The sequence below is a fragment of the Balaenoptera physalus genome (genome assembly GCF_965194825.1).
Source record: "Balaenoptera physalus genome assembly, chromosome: 1".
Lineage (NCBI taxonomy): Eukaryota > Metazoa > Chordata > Mammalia > Artiodactyla > Balaenopteridae > Balaenoptera > Balaenoptera physalus.
Window position 1 is genome coordinate 139,826,732 of NC_138882.1, and position 26,862 is coordinate 139,853,593.

Here is a 26,862-nt window from a genome sequence, read left to right on the forward strand (position 1 = left end):
TGTCTTCAAATGCATTTGATGAAAGATTTCACTAATAATTAAGAAATCACATATCCATATATTATTAAAGTATATTTTATAAATGGGTCACAAACATTTATTAAAAGTATGTTTATTAAAAAATCATTTCAATCACCATATGCATCTAATTTTTCAAGATTTTAGAACAGTCTGGAAGCATACTGAATATGTATTCAGCTGGTAAGAATTAAAGAATATCCTTTCATATTTTCACACTTCAATTTTACTTTACAATGATGTCTATTAAAAGTTAGTGAAGGGGGAAAGGACACATTCTTCCTGATTTTGGGGGGTTTTTTTTAGATTCAAATCAAACTATGAATGAAATCTAAATGTAAGTAATATATATGTAGCCTAAATCTGAGTAGTATTTGGGTTTATCAAACAGAGGCTTTGGTTTATTTTGAATGTGAGCAATATACCACACAAGTTAAATTCATAGAAATAGCAGGTGGTCTTTTTTTCAGGTAGAAAAGTCCTATGTTTGCCTTGAACCAGTTCTAAAAACTCCAGAGAGTCTCCTTTTTTGCATCACTGCCCACTTACCTGACTCCCAGAAGCTTTGGGTGGTTCAGTGTAAATAAATTAAATTTAGTAAAGAATTTCATGAGGAGGTTGAATTGGAGGTTGATGTGTTTTCTGATCTGGTCAATCTGACCTGGATATGTCAGGTCATCCTGATACAAACTGTAAATTCTACTGGCCTTTGACCAGAACAAACTGTCTTTCTTTGAACTGAAATGGAAGTTAGCACTTAAGCCATTTTTAAGGCTATTGAAAATGAAAATTCCCATATTGATCAAAGTTAGATATACATAAAAGCTATCAATATAAGACATTCAAAGGAATACCCAAATGGGTCAGTTTATAGGCTGAAGTGTCTAAAAGAATATAAAATGGAAAATTTTGGACAGAAAAATATGAACTAAATATTTTGACTGTATTCTATATTTAGAGCCATTGTATTTGCAAAGCTATGTGTCAGAAGTTGCAGTTTTCACCTAGTCACAGCATAGTCTACTATATATTTGATGATGTCTAATAAATCTGTGGTAAGAGCAACAGTTATAATTCTTTAATGTTTTATGACAAAATGACAAATCAAAAGCTAGATATCATAAATATTACTTTTTAAACTTTAGATGACTTGAAAAGTAATCATACATCTAAACTGAATTAGACTCAGACGTATACCTTGACCCCAAATTTACCCATCTATTTTAAGTTCTAAATCAACATAATCCACCATATTTTAGTCCTCAATAGTTCCACCAAAATTTTTTAGATTGTCTCCCCTTCTTCAAAATGTAAAAATCTTCTAATACTCTACAGAATGTTGGGAAGTTGGTAGATTGGGTTCATCTGTAGTGACCATGATTAGACTTCAAAGAATGTCCATTCTCTGTTCAGATAAAATAAAACAAAATAAGAAAGAAAAATAAAAAAATCACTCAGAAAGCAAAAGATAAAAGATTTCAAAAAGATGTTCTGTCAAGCATGAGTTCTGGATTATAAATTCTTGTGTTATACTACAGTAATGCATGTTTTTAGGAAAAGATAAAATTCTGAATTAAGGTGTCCTCTTCCATTTTCTTAATGCATGCCCTAATATCACACTCTAAGGACAGTCTTAATGATCCCAGAAAAGGAAAAACTATAGAGGAATAACAGAATAAGTAGAATAAGAGAAAAACAAAGAGCTGGAAAAATAAAAAGGAAGTATAGGAACAGCACTATTGAAGAGTTTGGAACAAGAAAGAGTAAAAGAGTGTATCTCTGAAAACAAATATTTAAAAATTGAAAGAAAGAAGAGTTGAAATTGTGAAGAATAGAATAACAGAATCATTATCATGATTTTTTTAACCTAGAAAAATGTTCTAAGAAATCATCTGGTCCACATTTCTCCCTTTTTATAGACAAAGCAATCAAGGCTTAAAGTTGCACAGCTAATTACAGCAGAGTGAGGCCCCTGACTTTTTTTCTAATCCAACAAGCTTTCTATAATACAATGGAAGATGAAAAGATATTCCAAACACAAGTAGGGAGGAGAACATGTTGTTTTGCTTTTTCTATTTGTTGTGATATATTTGAGCTGATTAAATTCATCCTCTCTTCTGGTTCCTTATAACCCAAGGGCATACATATATAGATATTAAGAAGAACAAGAAAATAGAGAAAACTGAAGTCATATTTTAGAGCAGTGAAATATACATTTCTAAGCCCAGTCATGTGCCTTTCTAGAAAGAACTTCTTACTCGAAGCTGCACCAGCTCTTCTACACTTCTGTAAAGCCATTCTAGCAATTTCAGGGATGCTCTGCCTCAGATCCATGAGGATGGTGTTCTGGGAACTTGTGGGTTGCTGAGCTTCTTATTTGGAGAGCTAGAACAGGCTGAGGAATCTAGGATGGTCTTTGAACCACAAGAAAAAAATCCATTTGTTTTTAGATTTAACACTCTAAAGTAGGGTGTTAAGTGGAGTACACTCTTGTGGAAATAGTCATAAATGTAGACAACAAAGGAGCAGGGTTAGACTCCCCCCACCTCAAATATAGATGGTTTGGATTTAGAGGAAGAAAGTAATATTTTAGGCAAAAATGCTAAAGAAAAAGGTAAAACACAAACAAATTGGCTACAGTCTTTTAAACACTGTGAAATTTGAATTAGAAGAAAGGCAAGGTTATTGACTCACTGCAATACATTTTCCTACCACAAGAATTCAACCTTTGTTTAAAATTTTTATTTTTATGCTCTTTAAAAACTTTTTAAAAGATTCTGATTTTTTTCATTTATTTTATTGAAGTATGATTGATTTACAATGTTGTTAAAGATTCTGATTTCTAAAGTATCATGAGAAATGGTGTAGAGAAGTATTCTGGTTCAAGATGGCAGTTTGAGCATATATATTTCTCTCTTATCTCTGTAGAGACTCTGTTAGGATGAAAGTACATGAATAAATCAAATATATACCCACAACAAAGAAGATAGTCTGAGAAGGTTAAGAGGGAATGAGATTTTTGAATTTCTAAAAGATGGAAAACTGAAGGAGATGAACAAAGGAAGCTGCAGACCAGAATATCTCCAGAGTGGGCTATAGCTGAAAAGAAAGACAGTTTGCCGTGTTGAATACAGTGGAGATGGGAGGGAGGGCACTGGGGGGGTGAAAAAATGGAAGGTAAAAACACAGGAAGAAATGAGACCTTTGGCTGAAAACTGGAAACTCTGCATATGAATGGGGCTCTTCTAACTCTGCTGCACATAGAAGAGCCTGCATACTCTCCACACCCAAATTGAGGTTTTATTCTCAAAAGTAATTAAGAAATTATCTGGGGAGGAGACCTTCAAGATGGTGGAGGAGTAAGACGTGGAGATCACCTTCTTCCTCACAAATACATCAGAAATACATCTACAAGTGGAACAACTCCTACACAACACCTACTGAACGCTGGCAGAAGACCTCAGACTTCCCAAAAGGCAAGAAACTCCCCAAGTACTAGGGTAGGGCAAAAGAAAAAAGAAAAAAAAAAGACAAAAGAATAGGGACGGGACCTGCACCTCTGGGAGGGAGCTGTGAAGGAGGAAAAGTTTCCACACACTAGGAAGCCCCTTCACTGGCAGAGACGGGGGGTGGCGGGGGGAAGCTTCGGAGCCACGGGGGAGAGCGCAGCCACAGGGGTGCGGAGGGCAAAGTGGAGAGATTCCCGCACAGAGGATCGGTTCTGACCAGCACTCACCAGCCCGAGAGGCTTGTCTGCTCACCCGCCGGGGTGGGCGGGGGCTGGGAGCTGAGGCTAGGGCTTCGGAGGTCAGATCCCAGGGAGAGGACTGGGGTTGGCTGAGTGAACACAGCCTGAAGGGGGCTAGTGCGCCACAGCTAGCCGGGAGGGAGTCCGGGAGAAAGTCTGGAACTGCCTAAGAGGCAAGAGACCATTGTTTCAGGGTGCGTGAGGAGAGTGGATTCAGAGGACCGCCTAAACGAGCTCCAGAGACGGGCTCAAGCGGCAGCTATCAGCGCGGACCCCAGAGACAGGCATGAAATTCTAAAGCTGCTGCTGCAGCCACCAAGAAGCCTGTGTGCAAGCACAGGTCACTATCCACACCTCCCCTTTGCGGAGCCTGTGCAGCCCGCTACTGCCAGGGTCCCGTGACCCAGGCACAACTTTCCCGACAGAACACACGGCACGCCTCAGGCTAGGGCAATGTCATGCCAGCCTCTGCTGCCGCAGGCTCGCCCCGCATTCCGTACCCCTCCACCCCCCAGCCTGAGTGAACCAGAGCCCCCAAATCAGCTGCTCCTTTAACCCCGTCCTGTCTGAGCGAAGAACACATGCCCTCAGATGATGTACACCCAGAGGCGGGGCCAAATCCAAAGCTGAACCCCAGGAACTGTGCAAACAAAGAAGAGAAAGGGAAATCTCTCCCCAGCCTCAGGAGTAGTGGATTAAATCTCCACAATCAACTTGATGTACCCTGCATCTGTGGAATACCTGAATAGACAATGAAGCACCCCAAAATTGAGGCAGTGGACTTTGGGAGCAACTGTAGACTTGGGGTTTGCTTTCTGCATCTAATTTGTTTCTGGTTTTATGTTTAACTTAGTGTACTATTTTGAGTTTATTATCACTGGTAGATTTATTTATTGATTTGGTTGCTATCTCCCTCCTTTTTTTTTTTTATATAGTTTATATATACTTTTTCCTTTTTCTCTGTTTGTGAGTGTGTATGTGTATGCTTCTTTGTGTGATTTTGTCTGTATATCTTTGCTTTTACCATTTGTCCTAGGGTTCTGTCCATTTTTAGTTTATTTTTTTAAGTATAGTTTTTAGCACTTGGTGGATTGGTTGTTTGGTTTGGTTGCTCTCTTCTTTCTTTCTTTTTTTTTTGCTTTTTAAATTACTTTTTAATTTTTAAATTTTTAATAATTATTTTTTATTTTAATAACTTTTTAATTTAATTTAATTTAATTTAATTTTATTTATTTATTTTTTTCTTACTTTTCTTCTGAGCCATGGGGCTAACAGGGTCTTGGTGCTCTGGCCGGGGGACAGGCCTGTGCTCTGAGGTGGAAGAGCCGAGGTCAGGACATTGTCCACCACAGACCTCCTGGCTCCACGTAATATCAAAAGGGGAAAGCTCTCCCAGAGATCTCCATCTCAACGTTAAGACCCAGCTCCACTCAACGACCAGCAAGCTACAGTGCTGGACACCATATGCCAAACAACTACCAAGACAGGAACACAATCCCACCCATTAGCAGAGAGTCTTCCTAAAATCATAATAAGGTCACAGACACGCCAAAACACATCACCGGGCATGCTCCTGCCCACCAGAAAGACAAGATCCAAGCCTCATCCACCAGAACACAGGCACTAGTCCCCTCCACCAGGAAGCCTACACAACCCACTGAACCAACCTTAGCCACTAGGGGCAGACACCAAAAACAACGGGAACTACGAACCTGCAGACTGCAAAAAGGAGACCCCAAACACAGTAAGTTAAGCAAAACGAGAAGACAGAGAAATACACAGCAGATGAAGGAGCAACATAAAAACCCACCAGACCAAACAAATGAAGAGGAAATAGGCAGTCTACCTGAAAAAGAATTCAGAGTAATGATAGTAAAGATGAACCAGAATTATAGGGGTCCCAGAAGAAGAAGAGAAAAAGAAAGGGACTGAGAAAATATTTGAAGAGATTATAGTTGAAAACTTCCCTAAAAGGAAATAGTTAATCAAGTCCAGGAAGCACAGACAGTCCCATACAGGATAAATCCAAGGAGAAACACTCCAAGACACATATTAATCAAACTATCAAAAATTAAATACAAAGAAAAAATATTAAAAGCAACAAGGGAAAAACAACAAATAACATACAAGGGAATCCCCATAAGGCAAACAGCTGACCTTTCAGCAGAAACTCTGCAAGCCAGAAGGGAGTGGCAGGACATATTTAAAGTGATGAAAGGGAAAAACCTACAACAAACATTATTCTACCCAGCAAGGATCTCATTCAGATACAACGGAGAAATTAAAACCTTTACAGACAAGCAAAAGCTAAGAGAATTCAGCACCACCAAACCAGCTTTACAACAAATGCTAAAGGAACTTCTCTAGGCAGGAAACACAAGAGAAGGAAAAGACCTACAATAACAAACCCCAAACAATTAAGAAAAAGGTAATAGGAACATACATATCGATAATTACCTTAAATGTAAATGGATTAAATGCTCCCACCAAAAGACATAGACTGGCTGAATGGATACAAAAACAAGACCTGTATATATGCTGTCTAATAGAGACCCACTGCAGACATAGGGACACATACAGACTGAAAGTGAGGGGATGGAAAAAGATATTCCATGCAAATGGACATCAAAAGAAAGCTGGAGTAGCAAGTCTCATATCAGACAAAATAGACTTTAAAAGAAAGACTATTACAAAAGACAAAGAAGGACACTACATAATGATCAAGGGACCAATCCAAGAAGAAGACATAACAATTGTAAATATGTATGCACCCAACATAGGAGCACCTCAGTACATAAGGCAAATGCTAACAGCCATAAAAGGGGAAATCGACAGTAACACAATCATAGTAGGGGACTTTAACACCCCATTTTCACCATAGACAGATCATCCAAAATGAAAATAAATAAGGAAATACAAGCTTTAAATGATACATTAAACAAGATGGACTTAGTTGATATTTACAGGACGTTCCATCCAAAAACAACAGAATACACTTTCTTCTCAAGTGCTCATGGAACATTCTCCAGGATAGATCATATCTTGGGTCACAAATCAAGCCTTGGTAAATTTAAGAAAATTGAAATCATATCAAGTATCTTTTCCGACCACATTGCTATGAGACTAGATATCAATTACAGGAAAATATCTGTAAAAAATACAAAAACATGGAGGCTAAACAATACACTACTAAATAACCAAGAGATCACTGAAGAAATCAAAGAGGAAATCAAACAATACCTAGAAACAGATGACAATGAAAACGCAATGACCCAAAATCTATGGGATGCAGCAAAAACAGTTCTAACAGGGAAGTTTATAGCAATACAATCCTACCTCAAGAAACAACAAACATCTCAAATAAACAACCTAACCTTACACCTAAGAGAAAGAAGAACAAAAAAACCCCCAAGGTTAGCAGAAGGAAAGAAATAATAAAGATCGGATCTGAAATAAATGAAAAAGAAATGAAGGAAACAATAGCAAAGATCAATGAAACTAAAAGCTGGTTCTTTGAGAAGATAAACAAAATTGATAAACCATTAGCCAGACTCATCAAGAAAAAAAGGGAGAAGACTCAAATCAACAGAATTAGAAATGAAAAAGGAGAAACAACAACCAACACTGCAGAAACACAAAGGATTATGAGAGATTACAACAAGCAACTATATGCCAATAAGATGGATAACCTGGAAGAAATAGACAAATTCTTAGAAAAGCACAACCTTCCGAGACTGAATCAGGAAGAAATAGAAAACATAAACAGACCAATCACAAGCATTGAAATTGAGACTGTGATTTAAAATCTTCAAACAAAAGCCCAGGACCAGATGGCTTCACAGGTGAATTCTATCAAACATTTAGACAAGAACTAACACTAATCTTTCTCAAACTCTTCCAAAATATAGCAGAGGGAGGAACACTCCCAAACTCATTCTACAAGGCCACCATCACCCTGATACCAAAACCAGACAAAGATGTCACAAAGAAAGAAAACTACAGGCCAATATCACTGATGAACATAGATGCAAAAATCCTCAACAAAATACTAGCAAACAGAATCCAACAGCACATTAAAAGGATCATACACCATGATCAAGTGGGGTTAATTCCAGGAATGCAAGGATTCTTCAATATGCGCAAATCAATGTGATAAACCGTATTAACAAATTGAAGGAGAAAAACCATATGATCATCTCAATAGATGCAGAACAGCTTTCGGCAAGATTCAACACCCATTTATGATAAAAACTCTCCAGAAAGTAGGCATACAGGGAACTTACTTCAAAATAATAAAGGCCATATATGAGAAACTGACAGCCAACATCATTCTCAATGGTGAAAAACTGAAACCATTTCCTCTAAGATCAGGAACAAGACAAGGCTGTCCACTCTCATCACTATTATTCAACATATTTTTGGAAGTTTTAGCCACAGCAATCAGACAAGAAAAAGAAATAAAAGGAATCCAAATTGGAAAAGAAGAAATAAAACAGTCACTGTTTGCAGATGACATGATACTATGCATAGAGAATCCTAAAGATGCTACCAGAAAACTACTAGAGCTAATCAATGAATTTGGTAAAGTAGCAGGATACAAAATTAATGCACAGAAATCTCTTGCATTCCTATACACTAATGATGAAAAATCTGAAAGAGAAATTAAGGAAACACTCCCATTTACCATTGCAACAAAAAGAATAAAATACCTAGGAATAAACTTACCTAAGGAGACAAAAGACCTGTATGCAGAAAACTATAAGACACTGATGAAAGAAATTAAAGATGATGCAAACAGATGGAGAGATATACCATGTTCTTGGATTGGAAGAATCAACATTGTGAAAATGACTATACTACCCAAAGCAATCGACAGATTCAATGCAATCCCTATCAAACTACCAATGGCATTTTTCACAGAACTAGAACAAAAAATTGCACAATTTGTATGGAAACACAAAAGACCCTGAATAGCCAAAGCAATCTTGAGAAAGAAAAACGGAGGTGGAGGAATCAGGCTCCCTGACTTCAGACCATACTACAAAGCTACAGTAATCAAGACAGTATGGTACTGGCACATAAACAGAAATATAGATCAATGGAACAGGATAGAAAGCCCAGAGATAAACCCATGCACATATGGTCACCTTATTTTTGATAAAGGAGACAAGAATATATAATGGAGAAAAGACAGCCTCTTCAATAAGTGGTGCTGGGAAAACTGGAGAGCCTAGATGTAAAAGAATGAAATTAGAACACTCCCTAACACCATACACAAAAATAAACTCAAAATGGAGTAAAGACCTAAATGTAAGGCCAGACACTATCAAACTCTTTGAGGAAAACATAGGCAGAACACTCTATGACATAAATCACAGCAAGATCCTTTTTGACCCACCTCCTAGTGTAATGGAAATAGAAACAAAAATAAACAAATGGGACTTAATGAAACTTAAAAACTTTTGCACAGCAAAGGAAACCATAAACAAGACGAAAAGACAACCCTCAGAATGGGAGATAATATTTGCAAATGAAGCAACTGACAAAGGATTAATCTCCAAAATTTACAAGCAGCCCATGCAGCTCAATTTCAAAAGAACACACAACCCAATCCAAAAATGGGCAGAAGACCTAAATAGACATTTCTCCAAAGAAGATATACAGAAACCCAATAAACACATGAAAGAATGCTCAACATCACTAATCATGAGAGAAATGCAAATCAAAACTATCATGAGGTATCACCTCACACCAGTCAGAATGGCCATCATCAAAAAATCTACAAACAATAAATGCTGGAGAGGGTTTGGAGGAAAGGGAATCCTCTTGCACTGTTGGTAGGAAGGTAAATTGGTACAGCCACTATGGAGAACAATATGGAGGTTCCTTAAAAAACTAAAAATAGAATTACCATACGAACCAGCCATTCCACTATTGGGCCTATACTCTGAGAAAACCATAATTCAAAAAGAGTCACGTACCACAATGTTCATTGCAGCTCTATTCACAATAGCCAGGACACAGAAGCAACCTAAGTGTCCATCAACAGACGAATGGATAAAGAAGATGCGGTACATATATACAATGGAATATTACTCAGCCATAAAAAGAAACGAAACTGAGTTATTTGTAGTGAAGTGGATGGACCTAGAGTCTGTCATATAGAGTGAAGTAAGTCAGAAAGAGAAAAACAAATACCGTTTGCTAACACATATATATGGAATGTAAAAAAAAAAAAAAAAAAAAGGTTCTGAAGAACCTAGGGGCAGGACAGGAATAAAGACGCCAATGTAGAGAATGGACTTGAGGACACAGGGAGGGGGAAGGATAAGCTGGGACAAAGTCAGAGATTGGCATGGACTTATATACACTATCAAATGTAAAATAGACAGCTAGTGGGAGGCAGCCACATGGCACAGGGAGATCAGCTCAGTTCTTTGTGACTGCCTGGAGGGGTGGGATAGGGAGTGTGGCGGGGAGACGCAGGAAGGGGGAGATATGGGGATGTGTGTGTATGTATAGCTGATTCACTTTGTTATAGAGCAGAAACTAGAACACCATTGTAAAGCAATTATACTCCAATAAAGATGTTAAATAAATAAATACAAAAAAAAAAAAAAAGGAAATTATCTGGGGAGGAATCTAGCAGCTGTGAGGTACTGGTGTCTACGACCATAGCTCTCCTCATCTAGCCAGAGCCCTGTCTACCCATTTAGGCCAACAATCCCTGCTTAGGTGCATTATGCTCTCCCAGTCAGCCTGTCTATTATTTTATTCTTAAACATGAAAGAAAAACAAAGGATTTCCAGATATTTGGGGAAATTGTGAGATTAAAAAAAATAAAGCCAAGATAAATAGGAGGAGAACATGATCCTAGCAGAAATAGAGAATTCAGGGAATAGAAGAAAAGAGAATCTCTAAAACAAACAATGATCCTCTAAATTGGTATTTCTAGTAAGACTTAAGAAAATATTGCATGCATAAAACCAGAACAGAATACAATGAAAATGAATACTTGGAAATTGACAAATATAAATAGCAAATAAATGTTTAATAGAAGTGCTAAAAAAACAGGGTATGGCAAGGTCTCAAACGTAAAACAAAAAGACAAAGAAACAGAACATATTAGAGAAGTGATAAGAAATATAGAAGATCTATGCAGAGGGTTCAACATCCATCTAATACAGATTCTAGAAAGAGATCCAAAAAAAATAGGATGAGAGGAAGTTATCAAAGAAATAATTGCTTAGAGTTGACAGGAGACATGGAATCAAAAGTGTCTTCAAATGAGGACAAAGTTACATAAAAAAGAATCTCCCTAAATAGATTTAGACCTATCTCTAAAATTTTAGAACATCAATAATGTGGAGATATTTGAAAAGTCAGAAGTCTGCAAGTAACCAGTGAGGAGTAAAAATCAGACTGGCCTCTGACTTCTCAGAAGTGATACTAATGCTAGATGATAAGGCAGGAATTGTCTCAAAGTTTTATTGGAAAGGCTCGTCGACCTGGAAATTGATATTCCACCAAACTATCAAGCAAGGAAGGCACAAATAAAAAGAATTTCAGGCATGCACAGACTCTGACTTACACAATATTTCCTGGCAGGTCATTTAAGGAATTAGTTAATCAATAAGGAGGAAGGGAGAAAAATCTAGAAAACAGTATGCATTAGAAACCAGTTAAGGGAAAATTCAGAGTGATGGCTTGCAGCAATTTTAGAAAAGGCCTAATCCAGATTGCAGTAGGAGGATAAAGGGTTTCCTGGACAGGGTGCCCTGGGAACAGGTCTCAGTGAAGAAGCTTATATAATAGCAGCGCACAGAAGGTTAAAAAAAATTTTTTTAAGAAGCAATTAGAAACTCCAGAAAAAGCAAAACAAACATAAAACATAAAAACTAAAAATGAAGCCAACTAAAATTTGGCACAATTTAAATCAACAGGGTGGAATGTTTCTAAAATTTTTTTAAAAAACATTCTCCTGTGACACTGGAACCACCAAAAAGTGTGGTAATATAATCACATATTACTTGCTTCTGCAAGGAACAATATTTACATACTCATAACAATGCAAATGCAGTTTATTGGGTTTTTTATTTTTTAAAATGAACCCATAGACAAATTATAGCACGGAACATGTTATCAACCCTGACTTAAGTAAAAGTGTAAAGTTACAGTTGACAGAGATTGGGAAGTGGAGTGAGAAATGGAGGGAAGGGTAAGAGTGCTAATGTCTTTATTTTATTAAAAAGAAAAAATGGGGGAAGGGGAGCTCCAAGAAACAGTCTCTATTTCATGGAACAAGAAATGGAGTTTAAGAAGATTCTTCTGAGGTTGCAGAGTGATTACTGAAGGAATTGAAAAAAGTGACAAACTATATATGGTAGGAGCATGGGGAAAGAAGGGGAGAAAAAGTATGTGTATAAGTAAATCCTCATTATAGCCAGAAATCAGTAAATAATGTCTACATTTCATAATGCCATAAGCATATTATTTTTAGAAATATAAAGGTGACCTGCCAGAAAAATTAAAAGCAAACCAGTTTAAAGTAATGGCACTTGGGAAGCAAGACTAAAGGCAGAGAAGGGTGCAGAAGAGACTATACTGCCCAATAAATGTTTTTCCACACTATTTCACTATTAAACCATGCACACTAGGCATACCGTAATTCAAAATGAGTTTTTAAAATAATGGGACATATCAAGGAATATATTCCCAGAGAACAAAGAGACATATACAACCATGTGTCCTGTAGCATTGTTTGTAGTAAATACAAAAGAGTTTTCTATCCATCAGCAGGGGAATGGATATATGAATCGTGGTATATATACATAGGATGAAATATTATGGATCAAATGATTAAACTAAATGAACTATATCAACATGAAGATATCTCAAAAAGAATGCTGAGAAAATAATAATTTTTGAATGATATGGGAGATGTATTAACATTAACAATAACCAAATGTATTATTGTTAATTGGTCATGGATACATACATGCAGGTGTAAGAAAAAAGGTGTTGTATAAAAGCACGAACTAGACAAATACATACTATATTCTTGAAAGTATTCTTCCCTAGGAAGGGAAGGAGAGACCAAAACTAGTAAGGGCAACAAGCAGGACAAACTTTATCTATAATTTTTATTAATAAAAAAAAATACGAGGCAAATATGAGAAAATTTTAAGATATTGTGTTAGTACACAGATGTTTTTATATTACTCCATTTTATGTACTTATATTGTCTTAAAATAATTTTAAAGGGTAAAAGGAAATGGAACATACAAAAGAAAGAAAATCAAGGGGAAATTATATAAGAGAATTTTCATCACATGTGGTATCATCCTATGCTGACATGTTGTTTTAAACAAATGTGGGTTTTTTGGGAAATACCTCAAAATACTGGCTTTTTTCATCTTTGATTTGAATACTTACAGGTTTAGTATGGATTTTGATTTACTATAAAGGGAAGGAGAATGATAGCTTAAAAAGTGGAAGAAATTAATTAATTAATTTTAGGAGACATTTTAGAAATCAGGTTTATTGTCTAGAAATTACAGGTATAGATAAAAATCAATGTTCAGAAAGATCTGAATTTGAAGAACAAATTAAGGGAAATAGTTTATACAAAAATTATTACCTCCTTTTAAACAATACTGTATTTGAATTATTTTTAAAAACAATGGGCTCCCATAGTCTGTTTGCTTTGCAAAGCGTTGTGGGTTTTTTGTTTGTTTCCTTTTGTTTTAGAATTGGAAATCTCAAATTTTGCTTATCCATTTCATCATTTGATGGATATTTGGGTTGTTTCCATGTTTTGACCATTATGAACACTGTTGCTATGAACATTCATATACAAGCTTCTGTGTAGATATATGACTTCATTTCTATTGGATATATACCTAGCAGTGGATTGCTGGGTCATATGGTAATTCTATGTTTAACTGTTGGAGAACTGTCAGACTATTTTCCAAAAGCGCTGCACCATTTTCACATTCCCATCAGCAGTGTAGGAGAGTTCCAATTTCCCCACATTCTCACCAACACTTATTATCTGTCGTTTTTATTATAGCCATCCTAGCTAGTGTAAAGTGCTATCTTGTGTTTTTGGTTTGCATTTCCCTAATCGCGAATGATGTTGAGCATCTATATATTCATTTGTGCTTATGGCTATTGGTACATCTTCTTTGCAGAAATGTCTATTCAGATCCTTTGCCAATTTTTTTGCGTGTTGATATGCGTAACATAAAATTTACCATTTCAACTATTTTTAAGTGTACAATTTAGGGGCATTAAGTACATTAAGCAATACATTGTTAATATGGAATTGATGGCTAGGGTATCAATGTGAGGTCCAAATGATGGACCTGAGTTTAACCAAGATTTTCACACCTAAGAAAAAAGGTGCTGTATAAAAGCACGAACTAGACAAATACATACTATATTCTTGAAAGTGGGTGCCCTATGGATGATCAAGACAAGCTACTGAACCACTCTATGCCTCAGTTTTGTCATCAGAAAATATAAGGCTATTAGGTCTATGAGAGAATTAAATAAAATAATATGAATATGAAAGTATGGAGCAGATAGTAAATTTGTCTTGTCCTCTTTAGAAATATGATGTGAATTATACTATATTATTTTCCCCTAAAAAGATATATTTTAGTTATTTAGGAGATTAAAGTAGAAGATGAAATTTTAAGAAGTTATTGAATTTTAGAAGATTAGATTTTTATCATTAGTAAAACCTTTGAAATTATATTCTTCTTTACTCTTCAAATATTCCTAAAACTGATTTATTCCTAATTGTGTACCTGTTAAGCCCTAGTAATAAACTAAGCATCTTGAAGGCTAGTTATGCTTTAATAATATCTTAAGAAGATTATGAAGTCTAACACTGGCAGAAGTAAAAAAAAAAAAAAAAATCAGTCTTACAAATAAGGACATTCACACCTACTGTACTTAAAAAATTCTTCACACTTCCTCAGTTTACCAGAACCTGGGGAAATGTGATGATATTTCCGTCTATTGTATATGTCTGCCGGATGATCTGCTGTGGCATTACACTCCTCCTCAGGGAGCTCAGCGGGGTAGCACATAGGCTAAAAACAGTCACTGACTGAACCTACATCCACCAAGTGGTTCCTTGTGTCGGGCATTTTCTGGAAAAGGGAAAAGCCATTTGGTGTAGGTTCGAACTGCATTTTGCTGAGGTGGGCCTAATCATTTCCCTGCCCTGGTAAACACTTAGAAACCATTTTCCTGGTGGTTCATAGAGAGATTTCAGAGATTAACATATTGAAGACAGAATGTTTTAGCTTCTCTGAAAGAGACAGTAAGATGGTTATTCCCTGCATTTATATGTACTGACATAGTGAAGCTTTTAAATTTTTATTTAGATTTTTTTAGACAAAACTCCTCTCACATTAAAAGAAGAAAAAAACCCAATATTTAAGAAAAATAATCTCCTCCTTACTCTTTGTCTTTTAATCTCCCTGCTTTCAGCTTGCAAATGTGCTAAGGTACTTCCTACCACAGGGCTTTGCATTCACGGGTGGACTTGCCTGTGCTCTAACCTCCACCACAAATCCTAGTTAATGACTACTCATCTTCCAGATCTCAGCTCACCTGTCGCTTTCCTAGCTTCACCAGCTCACCCCCGTCCCACGCACGACACTCAGCACACTGGGCCCCTTTCTTTCACAACACGTAGTTTATCATCATTACTGTCTGTAATATTATCATAATCTATATTACATATAACATATATAATGTATATTATTTATTTCAGTTATAAATTGATTAATGCTTATCTTCCCCATAGACTGCACACTCCAAGAGTTCCTGTTTTCTGACCATTTTAACCCCAAGGCCTAGCATAGTGACTGGCATAGGATAACTATTCAATAAGTATCCCTTGAATGAATGGATGGAATGAATTAATGGATTTTAAAATAAGTAAACCATTTTAGAGAGAGAAAAGAAAAGTTCTTTCTATTCTGCTTTCAACCAAGTCACTCCTCTATGACCTCACTGTCTTACTGCCTAGATGGTAAGGAGAATCTCTTACAAATTGTTTTCCCAGAGCCTAGCAACATCCTAGACTTACATGTAAATACTTATTCTCATTTTGTGCTTGCTGAATGAATGAATGAATGAATGACAAACAAATACATATGGCTGAAATATCACTATCACTACAATAAACGTCACTGTAAGAATTCATAACGGAAGAGAAAGAAGAGGAATAAATACTTTACTAATTGAAAAAACCATCAGCTCTGCTTTAATGAAAGGAGACTCCGTGGCTTACAGTGAGTAAGGGCATAGCTGAGAAGTGTATGGGTGTGGGGCTGGTTAGATTCAGGCTAAGTGAAGTTTCTATAACGAGAATGACCATATGTAAAACTACACTGCTACCATGTCTGAAGATATGGCACTGTCTCTTCCGCTGAAAGATTACAGTTTAAATGTCTGCATTATTTTGCCCACATTATTACATATCTGTTCACTCATTCATTCATTGGTAAACTGTAGAGCAGTGTTTTCTAACTGCAAATCATATCCGTTAGTATGTGAATGAATGTAGAGTGTTGTAACCAGTATTTTTGAAATGAAACAGAATTTTGAAAACAGACGGTGTTGCAAATAGTAAAACTGTTTTGAGCATCTTTTGTTTCAGTTTTGCATGTTATCTACATCTACTCATTTACTAGGTTGCAAGGTAAAGCATTTTTCTCACTGTGGGTCATGGTCAAAAAAAAAAAAAAATTGAAAGCCAGAGGGAACACTTACTAATAGAACAGCCTCCAAAGTCAGACAAATTAGAAAACTAAGCCAGACTCTAAAACAAGTTACCTAACCATTATAAGCTTTAGGTTTTTTCTTCTATAAAATGGAGATTATAATACTTATCCCACAGGGTAACTGAAAGAATAACATAAAACATGTAAAATAATGATAACTAATATTTGTTGAGACAATACTGTTAGAAGTACTATCTTCTTTAGTCCCCCAAACAACCCAATGAGGTAAGTTCTATTAAACCTCATTTTACAGGAGAGGAAACAGAGATAGATACTGAGAATTGAAGTAAAAATCTTAATGAGTGTAAGAATATGTATCTCAGTGATTTGCACATAAATAAATGGAGATTATTATAAGATATCAGCAAGTCATTAATAAATCCTGACTTTAGTACTTTGCATTTAGCAGGAGGAGCTCAACAATAGTTGTGGTTGGTAAAACACAGCCCTTGAACTCGGAACACTCTTCACGATAAAAAATAAAATGCTCCAGGAACTTAAAGGGGGCAGAAATTCTTCTGAACTACGTTTGTTCACAAAAGGCTTGGGGAAAGAAGAGCTTAGAGCAACGTCTTCATTGACGTGGAAGGGTCTGTAGAGGTGAGGAGAATAGTATAGGCATGACTAAGGCCCACGGACAGAAAAAATGAAATCTGCAGGTTGATAACAGATTGTAGAGAGAAGTCATTGAGTACTTGATCTTGTAACTAAAAGAAAACCACTGAAGACTTGTAACAGTGACTAATGATGACACAATTATTGAGACTGCATAATAACCTCCATATGATTATTGTTCAAAACAGCATGAAGATATTTTGCCATGAAAATTGAACTCTATTTTCCCAATTTTATGGGTGGAAAACCAACCTTGCTTCAAGGGAAATTATGGGAATTAATGACACATTTGTTAAAATCTAGAGTTTTCTGAGAAATTCTATTATAAAGTGCAAATTATTTTATTAGAGTTGACTAATTGTTTCATAAAGTAGCTTGAAAGGAACTATCTTCATAAATGTAAGTTTTATTATGATAATTGCATTTTTCAGATTGCAGTATTTGAGGAAAGGATTATTTATATAGTTTTTAATTGATTTAAGTAATTATGGAGATAATTACAAGGGTTAAAAAATATTGATTTCAGCCTTTTCCTAAGGACAATCAATTTATACCAAAAAAGTATATACAAATATTTGTTCTCCACCAGATTTGACTCTAATATTCTAATATTTATTTTATTATATACTGTGACAACGAAGAAAGATATGTATTTGTTAACTCAGATGATAAACTACCTATTGAATTTTTTTTGTCCTGGTTTCAAATCCTTGCATCTTGCTATTCTTGAAAACAAATAACAGATTAAATAGACTCATATTAAGATGAATTGAATAAAATAAGATTTAAACCTTATCCTTAAAATGTTTTAAACCTTAAAAATGTTTGAAGCTCTAGAAGGCATATAACATCTAAAATGCGATCTTATATATTCTGGGGTTTAAAAAACTGAAAAAGGGACCTTCTGAAAATTAAGTCCTTGTGCCCAGGAACAATTCTTGGGGTTTGGAACATCTTCCCAAAACAGCTTTTTCATCCTACAAAAGATAAACAAGGCATTAGAAGTAAAGAAAAACATTCACATTGAAAATGTTAATAGTTAATAAATGTACAAACTGGAAATTTATCTACCAGACTGGTTATGCTTCAGTAGGATCAGATTCACTTTCACATGCTCTACCATGAAGATCTCCGCCAACTTTCTGTCTAGACCAAAGTTAATGATCACTATAATAAACATAGCCAACTCTTATTGAAAACTGTTTGCCAGGTACTGTGCTAAATGCTTTGCACAGGTTTTTCTCAGAGAAAATTAAATATTAAATATGGTCATCAATTGAGTTTCAGAAACAATTCTACTGGATATGGCCTGATCAGCTCACTTGTCTGAAAGGTAAATTCAGATTGTAAAATCACTTTTCCCTCTTCAGTGCTAGAAGACAAAATTTTCTGTAGAGATTTGGCATGTGTGAAATAACCTCAATGGTCCGGACCTCTCAGCACAGAGTAATGGGGCACCCAAAGAACCATCCAAGAAATTCAAGGCCATTTGCCAAACCAGACAGAATGGGGCCACTCAGCGCTGACGTTTAAAAAGCAAAATGCCTACTGACCATAAGTGAACTGACGGCTTCAGATAAATCTTCACCACTAAAAGTTCTCAACCTAGATTGTACAACTCTGAAAGCCATTCTTCTCACCTCTAAGAACATACTGCCTAGGATTTCCCATTATAAGCTTGTTATTTCATGAATGTATACACAGTAAAAAAAAAAAAAACAACTAATTTCTTCCCTGAGGCTTATGTGTACTAGCAAAACGGAGTGTGGTTTCCTGAAATCAGGCTATTTCTTTTTATGCCATCTCATTGCCATCAAATACATATAAAAATATTTAGAACACTTTAGTGTTTCTGATTTGGATTTAAAATCAAGGTTTAAATGTGTTCAAGATTTTAACAACAAGTACAATACCTTTGGTGTGATATTAACAATGTTCCAAGCAATAAGATGGAAGAGGAAATAATTATTGGCACAATTACATATAGACCTGCATCATGCTGGTGCTTTTCATCATCTGAAAAAGAAAAAATTCACACAGCTCTGAAGCTTGAGGAAATAACATCTTTCTGAATCAGAAATTATAATAGACTTTTTTTCTGATTTCAACATAAATCTGAATGACCTTTAAAGATATAAAAATCAGAAAGAAGAAGATAAAAGTATAGCTTTGATCACATTAATAAAATTATTATTTTGGTCAGAATTATGCTTCTTGTAATTTAGCAAAACATTTTTTCAAAAGTATTTATTTGCCAGCTCTCTCCATCTGGTCACTTTTAGGTTATGTGAGTCCAAGTGTCAATAAAAGTTGTTATGATGACTCTTTGTTTCAGCATCTGCTTTTAGAGGAGGCAACCTACAACACCCACCAACCTCTATCTTGCTCACTCCAGACACATTGACCTCCTTACTGTTTCTTGAACCAAAAAGCATGCTCACTCTTCAGGGCCTTTGCACTTGCTATCCCTTTGCTGAAATGCTCTTCCCCTTTGTTCTTGCAGGACTTTACCCAAATATCGCCTTCACAGAGAAAAAGACCATTTTTGGCCATCCTTACTAAAGCACCACATTTTAACTCTATCCCTTCATTTTACTTTTATTTTGCTTCATGCACTTATTTCTATCTGACATTATATTATACATGATTTGTTTATTGTCTGTCATTCTTATTAGAGTACTGGAGTTTAAGCTCCATTTAGGGCACAGACTTATGTTCACTGTTCAATCCCCAGTGCTTAGAACAGTGTTCAGTGTATATTTGTTGAACAATACATGAATGAAGCTTTATAATTATTTTAATTCTAAAACCAGGTGAAATGTTTCTCTCTTGAAACTTCATTATTGGGTTGCTTGGATTTGAAGACAATCTGAAAAGTAAAAGCAAAATCAAAATGTTCCCACTTCAAGTACAGTAAGGTGAATCAGAAATATAAGACACCCTGTGAACTTTTTTCTATAACTATTGCTACAGTTTTACTTTTAGAAAAAGATTTCCTTTAGAAGATGATTAAAATTTAAAGACTCATAAATATGAGTCAAAACATATTGTTTGGGTAGGTGTATTTATATTAATTATACAGAAAATTAATATTTTTCCAATTAATCTTTATGATGATGTATTTTATTGTATAGCTGGATACTTCCCTTTATTTTGTTTCCATCAACTGTTAGACTGAAATTTTTACTTACCAATACAAGAACACAATACCACACCTGATTATTCTTCTTACCACCACCATGGAACCATGTACCCTTACTGCAGTCACGCATGAGGCATCTACATAAGACTCTGGGCTATTCCATGATTCCATCAGAAAGAGAATAATCAGATGGCAGCATTACTGCTAGCTAAGGAGGAAACCACACATCTGTGTAAAAAGAAACTAAAAGTAAACATTTTTACCTTGGGTGAAGTTATCAATTATCTTCGGTTTCCCCACTCCCTCCATAAATATTGGGTAAAGACTAAACTGATACTTCTCAATGGGGATAAAATGATCTGAGGAGAAAAAATATTTTAAAGAGTCATTCCCACTGAATTAATATAAATGAGTGAAATCTATGTAAAAAAAATGTTAAGTGACTCTCTCTTATATTTCCATGGATGTAAAACTGATGACTTATGGGTTGAAACTGATGTATTAAAAACTGATGATTGTTACCTATGGATTGAAACTGATAATTAGGGAGTTTCAAAGACAATCTAAGCACTACCAATTCTACTGTAATGACAACAATTTCACAAATAATGTTTTAAAATCTTACCCAAAGATAGACGATTGCAATTTTTCAAAGGCATGTTCCAGTGATAGCTGGTTTGTTCAAGTTCAGGGTGTAGGAGTTGTTTTATTTCCCTTTCCAGGACAATACACTCTACCTCCTAAGACCAAAGCCAGCAATATTCCCTTTTCATAAGAATTTAGTTTACTCAGCCTCCCCATTCAAGGCAGCTGGGAGACTAAAGTCTCATGAAATCCCATACAAAGAAGATGGGAGTGGGGACCAGGAATTCCCTTATATATCCAGGTGTCTAGATCTATGAAGGGTGATCGTCTTCATAGCAAAGCTCAAAATGGATCTATCAGTGATCTATCATTTTTACAAATGCTAATAAGATATAAATATTATTCCACAAGAGATAAATCTCTTTGAAGCACAGAGAGTAACCACCTAGACAACAGTATAGTAATGAACTGGATTTAGTTCTCTATCAATAATTTGTTTCTATTTACCTTGATGCTAAATTCTAGGGTCTTTGCAATGAAATAGAAGTATGTGCCTTTGGGATGATGTTGTAAGTAAGAACATGGCAATCCTTAGCTTCCCTGCTTAAACCTTACTCAGGCTTGGAGACTCTGTAATGTGCGCTAATATTTTGCATTTTAATCACCTTGTGGGGTAACTGGTCTACTTTGGGAATATTATGCTGGCTTATGATCCTCAGACCTTCAGCCTGGCCCTCCCACTCATTGCTAGTGGCATCATAAGTTGGTACACAATTTGGGAAAACAATTTGTCAGTAGATATCAAAAGCCATTAAAATGGTTTTTAAAAAAGGTTAAGCTGGAAGCAACATAAATGTTCTCAAATAAATAAATGGTTTATGTAGATTCTTGAATAAAATGCTATACAATCATTTAAAAAATAGTTATAAGGATTGTGAACAAAATAGAAACATGCTTGTGATATATCAAAGGAACAGATCATAAGAAAAGTGGTAGATGATATGATTACAACTACATAAAATATTTAAATGGAAAAGGATCAAATGAAATAGAATTAAATGTTTGTAATAGGATGACAATTTAGGCAGCAAGATCTATCATCTACATTTTTGAAGTTTTCATTAACTGACTATGTTATTTGAATCAATAATCTGTAGCGTCATACTAATCCATAGGAGAAACTTAATTAAAGTACAGTAAGCTTACCATGGACATAATACTTCTTAACAGAGGAAGAGATTCTAAGCCATTTAATTTCATTGTCTTCATGAAGAATTTTCCACTCAAGAATAAAATACATCAGATTGTAATCACTGGGTGATAGCATCCAGGAAAGAATTACACAACTGCTGTTTAAAGGATAAGCACTGAGTGACTGCACGATATTTACTGTGCGGAAAAGAAGGAAATTTATTTTTAAATTCAAAATTAATGAAGATCTCCTCATTGCCTTTAGGAACATATAACCTACTGAAAAGGGGAGAAGGAAGAGAAAGCAGACATTTATACAAATAAATAAAGCAGACATTTACACATGGCAATTATTTTTGTATCACAAGAGTCATATAAGCAGAGAGGTGTGGGAATATATGCTATGAGGAGAAATAAGATTCTACCTAAAATCCAAAAAAGAGATTTTTGGATATTGTCAAAAGGTGTTCTCTACTGTAATACTGTACAAGCCTATTAATCATTCTAATTCCCTCCAAATCTTCTCTTCCGCTGATGGAGTCGTGCTTTCAAAGCACAAATCTGATCATTTTAACACCTTCTCCACAGAGTCCCACTTAAAAGCCTCCAGACTTCCGCATGTGAGAACAAAATTCCTATCATGCATACAATTCCCTGAGGTCCATGCCTCAGAGTCTCTGTCGGCCTTTCTGGACGTTTTTTGCACCAGCGCCAACCTGGTCTTCCTTCATATCCTCTCCTGGACCACAGGACTTTTGGTCAGATTTTTCCTCTCGGGGGAGCGCTTCCCCCGACCTTCTGGGGAAGTTTAATTCCTCTACTGTATCCTCAAGAAAGCTTCTCTGACCCTCAATACCAGGTTAGGCTCCTATTTTCTTCTCTTTTATAAAATTATACTCCTTTCCTGGGAACACTCGTCCCAGTTTGTAAATAGGCATTAACTTGCATGATTATTTGATTAATGTCTGTCTCATCCATTGGACTCTGTGAATGCAAAGTGAGGTGTACCTTTTCTTACCTTTGCTCATGGGCCATGAGAATGTTAAATTAAAATTTGCAGAAGAAGCACCAATTGAATTGATGGCCAGAACGGTAACAGAGTGTGCTTGCTCTGTCCAAAGGAAAGTGAATTTAGTGTGATTTCCTACATCTTCTGACCATGTTCCATTGAGGGAAGTATGATGTTTCACCACGTATCTTCTCACACTGCACAACGAGTCATTTTTCATCAGGGGCTGCGGTAAACATAAAAGTTGATTAGCTCAAGGGCTACAGGGCTTTTTATACTGACTGAGCTCATGGAACTCCTATTAAACATTTCCCATTGGTAAGCAGGGGTCAGGCCAGAGCAAGCACTGCTGAATTCAAGGCTGAGGTATGGGGCTCTGACCACAGTCTCCCTGAAGCCGTCTGGGTGGCTATGGAGCATGGGAAACTTATCTCCCCCTTTTTGTTTTTTTTTTTAAGACTCAAAGGCTAAATCATTTGAAGATAATGAAGTATGGATACAAATAGGACACTTTTCTACCTGGAAGTTTCACTCTAATTCTAGAGAAAAGAAAGACTGAAAGAGAGTTGAGAGTTTCTTCATCTAAAAAGCAAAAAAGGAATAACCCTCTGTTTTCATAAAGCAACAACTAGAGAGAGTTGAAAAGATATTAATCATCACTTCTATTAATCCTGGTAAGACTGGTCACTCATTTTTTTTCTTCCCTTGATATGCTGCCCCTTCCAGTAACAGAGGCTATCAGGACAGTGTACATGGAACCCTAGAATTTGTGCCTTCAGTTAAAAAAAAATCATACCAGGTCACTGATGATTCAGTGTAAACTATATAATTAGTCCAGTTGTATTCATCCATTCTACAGAATATAACATGTCCCACTTTCCCCATCACCTTCACCTGTTTCAGGTAAGATTTAAGTGCTACCAACCCCTTGTAAACCCTTAGAAAGCGTAACCCTATACAATAGACTAGAACAGTGTTTCTCAATTTTTGTCATTGAGATTCTTCTAAGTCAGAAATTGAGAAACATAAATACAAACAAACATAAATATGTCCCTGCAGGGCGTGGAAGAACCTGGGTAGGTGGTGAGTAAGATTTTAGCAGCCACTGCAAGAAATAAATGTCTGAAAAATCATGAAAATTTTGCATTTTGTTTTTTAAAAAAATCTATGTCAGTTTTCATATACAAATATTTACTTTCGTAACCATCAAGTAAAATTGATGATAAAGTCCTTACTTTCTAGTCCTACAAGCTGCTCTAGGCTCATCTTGTGTTATTTCCTGCCCCAGCCCTATAACCAAGCATTTTTTCACAGAGCCCTAGTTCCTTTTATTGGAGAATAGTATTAGAAACAAATCTGGGAATGCTCCTTACTACCAGAATATGGATTTCTCAGCTTACAGATCAAGGAAATACATCTGTGTATACTACATCTGCATACACACATATCTATGAAAATTTCTAAATGAATCCATCTGTATCCATATTAAGCTAAACATGAGTTCATACTGATGTCTCCAACCCTAATCCATTACCACATGGATCATTCCGATCTTCTCCTTGCTTGTCTGTAACCAATTCAACAGTGAGAAACCTGTGTCCTTCCTACCATCCATCATCCAATGCTTAATTGTTCAATTCCAGTTTGCATATCTAATGATACAAGAATTGTTAACCCATACCTCGTGAGAGAAATGACTTTATCAACTAGAACACAGTGGTTATGTACAGTTTCTTTTGCCTTTAGTCTTAAGAATCTACTCATTAACAAGGTTACCTAGGCCTGAACCTTTTTCTCCCTTTTCTCCTTCAGTAAGGCTGTTCCATACACTTGTAATACAGTTAGTTTCTCTTATTGCAGTCTGGATTCCATCCTGGGATTCTCCAACCTCCTAACGATTTATCTTTAATTTGTATACACTAAGGTTTTTTCTTTGTGGTATAAGGTTTTATGAGTTTTGGCAAATGCATAATGCTATGTACTCACCAGGACAATATTATACAGAATAGTTTCACCATCATAAAAAATCCCCTGTTCTTCACCCATTCAAACCTTTCCCCAATCAACCAAACCCCTGGAAACCATTGATCTTTTTGCCATCTCTATAGTTATGCCTTTTCTTGAATGTCCTATAAATGGAATCATAATGTAGCCCTTTAGGCAGCCTTCTAGCACTTAACAACATTCATTTAAGAGTCATCCATATCTTTTTGTGGCTTTATAGCAGTTTCTTTTTATCGCTGAATAATATATTCCATTGTATGAAAGTATCAAAGTTTTTTGTAAGAAGGTACCAAACTATATTCCAAAGTGGCTGTACCATTTTCCATTCCCACCAGCAAAGAATAAAAGTTCCTGTTGCTTTGCATGCTAGCCAGCAATTTATTGTCAGTTTTTTTGGATTTTAACCATTCTAATAAGTGTGTAGTGGTATCTCATTGCTGTTCTAATATGTATTTCCCTAATGACAAATGATGTTTGCTATGGACTGAATGTTTGTGTCTCCCTAAAATTCGGACCAAAAAAAATACATTCACTGGGATAGAAATCAATTCATTTGGGGGAGAGAACGCTTTGAAAATTTCTAAGCTGTACACTCATTGTTTTTGGAAATATCCATTGTGTACTTGCCATCATACAAAAAGAATAATCTAAATGCCCTTGAGATATGTAGGGAAGGCCACGTTTACTCTGTTTAGAATTAAATACAAATGGAATTTTTGGACTTGAAGGAACACTAGATATCATCTAGTCCAATCTTATGTTGACACAGATGAGGAAACTGAGGCTGAAGGGTCTAAGTGACTTTGTCAAAATAGCACTGATTAACTATACTATGTTAAGCCAAGAATAGAATAAAAGTCTCCAAACTCCAGGCCAGTGCTCCCTCTATTCTACATCTTGGCTCTCTGTAATCACTTCTCCAAATTGAAATAAACTTGGGATTGCAGAGACTAAAAATGATAGAATTATTAAGTAAGTCTTTTTACAATGAAGTCTTTTTTACAATGAAGCAAATCTTTCAAGAGTATAGAAGTAAAATTTAAGAATAACATAAAAATCAGGAATACCTTCCAAAGCAAAGTGACATTTCTCTCTTTTTTAGTGTTGTCTTCATTAATTATTCTCCAAAATTCAGGTCCTCTGATAGGAACTGCAAAATAACAAGGAGCCCAAGTTATACATATGTTCTTGGAAGGATTACTTTTCAGTTACATTGGAAGCACATACTTATGCATTTTTAAGACACGTTCACAAAATCTTTGCAAACCTTTTATATCCGTGACAATTGTGTAGGCTGGAGTACTCCAATTACTCCAATATCCCAGTCCATCTAGCCTCTTACAGCGCACCTGGACAGCATAGACGGCACACAGGTCTGGCACCGGGAAACTGGCAGATTTTAATTTTGCATCATACACCTCAAATACCTGTAAAATAAGTCAAACTATTAAATTGATCACTACTAACACATATGTAGCTAAAGGGCCCTGAAGTGCATTTTATTTTAAACCCTAACACTATTCCAAAATTAAGAGAGAATTGACTTTGTGTTTTCTGGCTTTATAAATACTCTTATTAGGCTTGAATCATGAGCTCCTTCAAGTTAAGGATTGCCTTGGTCATCTTGTTATTTCCATCTCGTGACAAGATTTGGACTGGCCCACTTGCAACCTCACTTCCCAATCACTCTTTTACCCTATTACTAACCTCTGTCCACTAATCCTCTATACACAAAGACTTTTAA

The 26,862-nt window shown here is 35.8% G+C and overlaps 1 protein-coding gene across 5 annotated transcripts in view; it reads right to left on the bottom strand.

The window, feature by feature from the left end:
• The window catches only part of LEPR (leptin receptor), a 147,673-nt gene that overhangs the window by 8,989 nt on the left and 111,822 nt on the right, over positions 1-26,862 (bottom strand). For all 5 annotated transcript variants that reach the window (XM_082419056.1, XM_082419058.1, XM_082419057.1 and 2 more), the window contains 7 exons: positions 26,386-26,545; positions 26,186-26,268; positions 23,124-23,340; positions 22,121-22,303; positions 20,593-20,688; positions 19,101-19,203; positions 18,089-18,164 (listed from right to left, as the gene is read on the bottom strand). In XM_082419056.1, coding sequence (XP_082275182.1) covers positions 18,089-18,164; positions 19,101-19,203; positions 20,593-20,688; positions 22,121-22,303; positions 23,124-23,340; positions 26,186-26,268; positions 26,386-26,545 — 918 coding nt within the window. The remainder of the gene's footprint in view (positions 1-18,088; positions 18,165-19,100; positions 19,204-20,592; positions 20,689-22,120; positions 22,304-23,123; positions 23,341-26,185; positions 26,269-26,385; positions 26,546-26,862) is intronic.